Source organism: Galeopterus variegatus, unplaced genomic scaffold, assembly GCF_000696425.1.
Source record: "Galeopterus variegatus unplaced genomic scaffold, G_variegatus-3.0.2 Scaffold843, whole genome shotgun sequence".
In the NCBI taxonomy this organism is placed as follows: Eukaryota; Metazoa; Chordata; class Mammalia; order Dermoptera; family Cynocephalidae; genus Galeopterus; species Galeopterus variegatus.
Window position 1 is genome coordinate 448,997 of NW_007726954.1, and position 6,322 is coordinate 455,318.

Consider the following 6,322-nt stretch of genomic DNA (forward strand, 5'->3'; position numbering starts at 1 on the left):
CCCCCCCCCTAAAGATTCCAGTGCTGTCTGGCAGATATAAAATATTTCAATCTAAGTATGAGAGCTTAAGGATTTTGGATTGCGGGAAAACTCCAAATAGTCTTCAAACCTCTTCATTACTTTCAGTACCAAAATAAACATCCATATTGTCTATAATTGGCACAAATCCCAAGATGTTTAATGCCTGTTATACTGTGTAATAAAATGGGTACTGGATCATAAGAAAGTTAATAGTACTAGGAAGAGTGATTGCTTCAAGATAACAATTCGGCTGCTAATTAGCACAGTCGGTACAGACCGCAAGGAGGTAAGCATTTTCCATTGATATTGTAGTGGATCGAAGATCTTTGAAAGCAAATCAATATGCATATACCTTCAGGGGACCAGGGAGAACATATACAGTAATCAGAACAATAAATCAACCTGCCATGTGGCTTATACTTCTGGCTGAATGTTCTGCCTGCAACAGGACATTTAAGAAACTAACACGTGAGCAGATGAAACTGGATTTGGATTCAAGTCAGCTGCACCCTCTAGGTCAGCGATGCCTTGTTATAAAATATCCTCTTCCAATTAGGAATGAAGATCAAGGAGGGGGAGGAAGCAACAGTATGATAAATCAGAGTAATTGTTCCTCAATAACGTCTTGGTGAAACAACAATTTTCCACATATCTCTAGCCACTTTAAGCAACACTCAAATTGTGACCTGCTGACTCAGACTCAAAGATATGTGAGAATGGTTTCATCCTTGCCAATATACCTGGACAAAAACTTCGCTCAGGAAAGCTCTGAAATGGTTAAATCACTGTAAAGGATATTTCTCTGTCCGATTACAAAATTGGGTTCAGATCAAGAGAAAGGTGCTTATCCATGAGTTAGCTCCATGTCAATGCAGCTGTCTGCAGTAGTAGATTGTGTAAGGCCTGCTACTTTATCTGTTCTTTGAAAAACAGGTCCAAAGGAGGGTCATTCATTTGTTTAAATATTAGAGTATGAATGTGTTTGTTTACTTGTTTATTCTGTCTCCCTCATTGGAACATAACTGGGGGAAAGCAAGGATCATGTCTGTCTTGTTTCCTGATGGTTTCCCAGAGCCTGGAAGAGGGCATTGCACTGCGTAGGCACTCAACAAATATATATTTGAATAAATGAATAAATGAATGAATGAATAATAAGACTTCTGGAAGGTAACAGGGCCCAGTCCTTGCCCTTGTGGAAGAATTTCTGGAAGAATCTCCCAGGTTCACCATGAAGAACTTATGTCCTTTTCTAGGGCACCATTTCCAGGACTGAAATTGTGCAACTTGAGTTGGGTATAGACGGGAACCAGAGAACACAGGCCCCAGGCATGACTACGGCTTAAGCAGCATGATGCATTGAAGTCAAAATTCACCAGTGGCCAATATCTTTTTTATTGGTCTGTTGAGATATAATTTATGTACAACATCACCTGCCAATTTTAAAGAAGTTCTAAAAAAAAAAAAAAAAAAGGAAATTGGGTCTAGGTTCAAGAGAAAGGACTGGTAAATCCAGAAATTCCAGGTAGAGAATTTTTGTTTGATGAAATTCCCCTTAAGTGAGCCAGCAATTGCCTTCAGGGTTTGGTAAAAGGCCTNTATATTTGAATAAATGAATAAATGAATGAATGAATAATAAGACTTCTGGAAGGTAACAGGGTCCAGTCCTTGCCCTTGTGGAAGAATCTCCCAGGTTCACCATGAAGAACTTATGTCCTTTTCTAGGGCACCATTTCCAGGACTGAAATTGTGCAACTTGAGTTGGGTATAGACGGGAACCAGAGAACACACGCCCCAGGCATGACTACGGTTTAAGCAGCATGATGCATTGAAGTCAAAATTCACCAGTGGCCAATTTCTTTTTTATTGGTCTGTTGAGATATAATTTATGTACAACATCACCTGCCAATTTTAAAGAAGTTCTAAAAAAAAAAAAAAAAAGGAAATTGGGTCTAGGTTCAAGAGAAAGGACTGGTAAATCCAGAAATTCCAGGTAGAGAATTTCTGTTTGATGAAATTCCCCTTAAGTGAGCCAGCAATTGCCTTCAGGGTTTGGTAAAAGGCCTCTGTGTTTGGAATACTGGGAGATCCTTTTCCCCCACTTAGCTAACTGCCCACAGCTCTTCCTGGCTGGCACTAGATGGGTGTGAGAGGCAGTCACCAAAGCAACCCCATTAGGTGGAAATAGGAAGTGGGAGTGAGAGTGTGGGGTCTGCAATGAGGCAGACCTGAGTTCAAATGGCCCTGCCACCTCAAACGTGCTGTGCAAGCTGTAACCAGTTCCTGGACGTCTCTGGACCTGCCATAGACTCCTCACTTATAAAATAGATGGGTCAGAGGCCTTTGAAGTTATGCATCTAAAGTGCTTTGCACCCATGCTTGCACGTGGTTGGAGATTAATAAATGCTAATATTGTTCTTACTATGCTAGAAACCTGCCAAGTCTCTAACCCCTGTGCATTTGTGTTCTTAAGCATCATGCTGCACTGGCTACCCCTCTCCAACTCTCTGCGTGGCTCTTCTCAGTGGGTGCTCCCAGGCTCTAGACTGAGAGCTGTCACCTTGTGTTGTGACTCTAAGGCTCTGGGTCCTACCTGGCTTTTCAGGCTCTGGATCTCTTTCTGTTTGGCATCCATGTCTTCATCCGGAACCTGAAACTTCTGCGACATCTCCCTGTCACTCTGCCTGGGGGTGGTTTTCTGCGACAGCTTCTGATTCAGTCCAGCCACTTCATTCTGCAGGTTTATAATCACGGCGTCTTTGTATTTGGATTCAAGTTCAAAATCTGAGAGACGGCTGACTTCGTTTCCCAGAAGCAGAATTATTTCATCCTGGGTGGAGATAAGATGGGAACTTTACTGGATGTAGGTCCAGATGCAAGGCTGAGACCATTAAAAAAAAAGTAGGAAAAATATGGTGTAATTCTTTCGGGAAGGCAAGGGCAGGCAGGAAGGGAAAAGGCAAACTTTCAAGGCTATCTGTGTCACTTGGAAAGCCTCACAGAGACAAGTTTGGTTAAAATTATATACTTGTATATCGTATAATGGATGTTTATACCTCAAAGATATGGAAACTTGCCTTTCCCCTAAAATTATGCTTTCATACTGAGATCAATCATCCCATTTTTTGTTGCCAGAAAGTTTATTCATAATATTTTTAGGAATTAACTTACTAGGCCTCAGTTTAAAACACTGGAGACCTAGGAAAAGCAATTAAGAAAATGACATTCTATTCAACCACGTTCTGACTATAATGAGGGCTATTTTTTTAATTTTAAAAATTTAATATATTTCAACATATTCTTTTCACTTTCCTCTCTTCTGGTCCTCCCTGCCTCTTTTTTGGTTATTTGCACAAAAAATGTATCCCAGGTAACTGAGTTTGCAAAGATAATGAGAGGGGAATGGTGATTTGTGCGTGTGGACTTGTGTAAACTTTGGACTGGGAAAAATCCTTGCTGGCAGACACTACCCAAAGGCATAATTAGCCCAGTCCTCCATCTCTGCAAGAGGAAAAGCACTGTAGCCAAAGAATTTGTTAGGTTTCCCAGAAAAGGAAAAAAAAAAAAAAATCCCCCAAACTTCTCCCCAGAAGTCATCAATAAATTGTAAGAAAGACTGAAAAAATATTCCCCAGTTTATTTTCATATGCAGCTACAGAATTTCTGATGGATTATTTTAAAGAAAACCTTGCTCTTCAACAATTCTCCATTGATTGGAAGGAGGTAAATGGGCAGCTTTGGGGCCAGTTCATTGCCTGGGGAGCCTCTGACTTAGCCTCACAACCTTCTCGGGCAAGTGGGGGGTTTCAGTCCTGGGAGATCCCATCTGGCATTGTGTACTGCTGCCAAGGGTCTTTCTTTGGGTCTTTGTGGGTGCTTCTGGCAAAATTTCAAGGGACAGCCTTGAACAGGTCCCATGCTCCTGGGCAGCCCCCTTGCTCATTCAGATGAGTTACCCAAAGTCTCCATGCTCAGCCAGGTGCTTACTCTTCATTCATGCAACAAACATTTGTTGAGCACCTACTGTGTGCCAGGCTCCGTGCTGGGCACAGGAGTATAAAGAAGCCTGCAGCGTGTGGTATGCAGCTACGGCTTCTGCTTTTCTGGTGAGGACCCTGTGCCCTTCCTTGAGGGATCACCCCCCACCCTTCCATGAAGTCTCGGTAGAAGTGTCAGTCACGTGCTCTGGTGCTTCCTGTCCTGTCTCCCCGTGTGCATGTGACCCAAGCTGGCTGATTCGAGTTTTCACAGAGATTTCATGTCTCAGTTGCAAGAGGAAGAGGGTCTTGCTTCCTTTTGAATCATAAACTTTAAATTGATAGGCTTCAGTTTGTCTGTGGTCATCTTTTCCAACACAAGAGGCCAGAGAAAGCCAAACTGTGAGGGAAACAGAGGGGAAAAATTGATAGTGGGGAATGTTCTGCTTATGCCACTGGAGCTCCTGAGTCCAGCCATGCTTGAAGTCAGCAGGCCTTCAAACTTTTCAATAAGATAAGCCAATAAGTGCTTCTTTCTTTTATTTTCTTAAACCAATTTGTTTATTGCTCCTTGTACTTGAAGACATCTTGCCAAGTCTGGGCATAAATTGCTCATAAATAGAAAAAATTATAAATGTGGTTGCATCATATTTCCAGCTTAACGACTGTGGTGGATTAAAAAATGGCTATGAATGCTTTGCAGCTCTGCTATCAAGGGGTAGAGTTCATTTCCTCTGTTCCTTAGATCTAGACTGGTCCTGCAACTTGCTTTGACTGATAGAATGAGGCAGAAGTGAGGTTCTTAAGAGGCTGCTTCTGGCCCTCTGGAAACCCTGAGACCACTGTGCTGTGAAGAAGCCCAGGATGAAAAACCATGTGCAGACAGGGGCTTGCCAGTCCAGGTATCCCGGCTGAGGTCCCGGACATGGGAATGGGGCCACCTGAGACCACATGCCCCCGCCAAGCCACCGGCTAACTGCAGTTGGGTGAGTGATACCAGACGAGTCCAGCAGGAGAACCTTCCAAGTCAAGCCAGAGACTGGTGAGAAATGATAAATTGCTGTTTTAAGCCACTAAGCTTTGGGCTGGCTTGTTACACAGCAACAGATTACTGACAGCATCCGAGGCTGGCTTTTCAACTTACAGCAACATTTCTCAAAGTTTGGACTCAGGACATTTGCATCAGAACCACCTTCAACCTGAAGCTGCAGATTCCCGGGCATGTCACTCCTGTGTGTGACAAGAACCCCAGGTGGTTCTGCTCCACACAGACTCTCAGAATTGCTGCATGCTCAGGCCCTGATCCTTAAGAAAATCAAGACGTTGTTGGACTTTTAGGATACTTTTCAGGCTGTGGCTAAGTGGGCAGAAATTACCCTGAATCTACCCTTCCTAGGATCACTAAATTCACCTGTTCTCACTCCCATTCCTGTTTCATGCTCTGATGTTCTCTGGTTCTTTAACATGTCTCCCTCTTTGCTCTGTGGTCTCTAAGCTCAGCTCTCACTTCCTTCTGCCAGGAATTGTGTAGGATCACTAAATTCACCTGTTCTCACTCCCATTCCTGTTTCATGCTCTGATGTTCTCTGGTTCTTTAACAAGTCTCCCTCTTTGCTCTGTGGTCTCTAAGCTCAGCTCTCACTTCCTTCTGCCAGGAATTGTGGTTTTTTGTTTTTTGTTTCCCGCCACTGATCCATCATTTGTGGTTGACTGAGCAGTTATTGTGGGAGTTAGAAGTGCCAGCTTAGAAGTTAACCAGACCTGAGTTTGAATCCCAATTCTGCCCCTTGCACTGAGCAACCTTGGGAAAGTTGCTTAACCTCTCTGAGCTTCAGTTTCCTAATTGGTTAAGTGAGGGTGATAAAATCTATTTTGAAGACAGTGAAGATTGAAGAAGCTAATGAATGTTAAGTACATGGGACACAGTCCAGCACACAGCTGGTGCTCAATAAACAGTGGTTGTGGATGCTGCTGTTATTTAGGATTTTGGTCAACTGCCCTGGAAATAAGACAGGGGTTTCTTGAAAGGAGGAAAAAAAGACATTTCCGTGCCACAGAGAACGACAAGACACCGTGGCAAGTCCCTCTGCAGCCCACTGGCTGCTGCATCTCTATCCTTCCCATGGGACCCTCACCTTGTCCTGCTGGGCCAGGTTCTGGTCCACATAAATCTCCGTGGGAGGTACTGCCCCAGGAATTCCCTCGGCCGATCGTTGTCCTGACATTTCCATGCCACTGGTCCACACTAAGGCATAAAGTCAACAGAGAGCACAAAACACATTGTGAGTTTCCCTAAGACCTTGAAGAATATTTTTAGATCAGTCTTC

The 6,322-nt window shown here is 43.4% G+C and overlaps 1 protein-coding gene across 1 annotated transcript in view; it reads right to left on the reverse strand.

The window, feature by feature from the left end:
• Positions 1-6,322, reverse strand: part of FHAD1 (forkhead-associated (FHA) phosphopeptide binding domain 1) — a 138,442-nt gene that overhangs the window by 87,453 nt on the left and 44,667 nt on the right. The window contains exons 4-5 of the mRNA XM_008572857.1: positions 6,131-6,240; positions 2,612-2,848 (exon numbers count right to left, since the gene is read on the reverse strand). Coding sequence (XP_008571079.1) covers positions 2,612-2,848; positions 6,131-6,240 — 347 coding nt within the window. The remainder of the gene's footprint in view (positions 1-2,611; positions 2,849-6,130; positions 6,241-6,322) is intronic.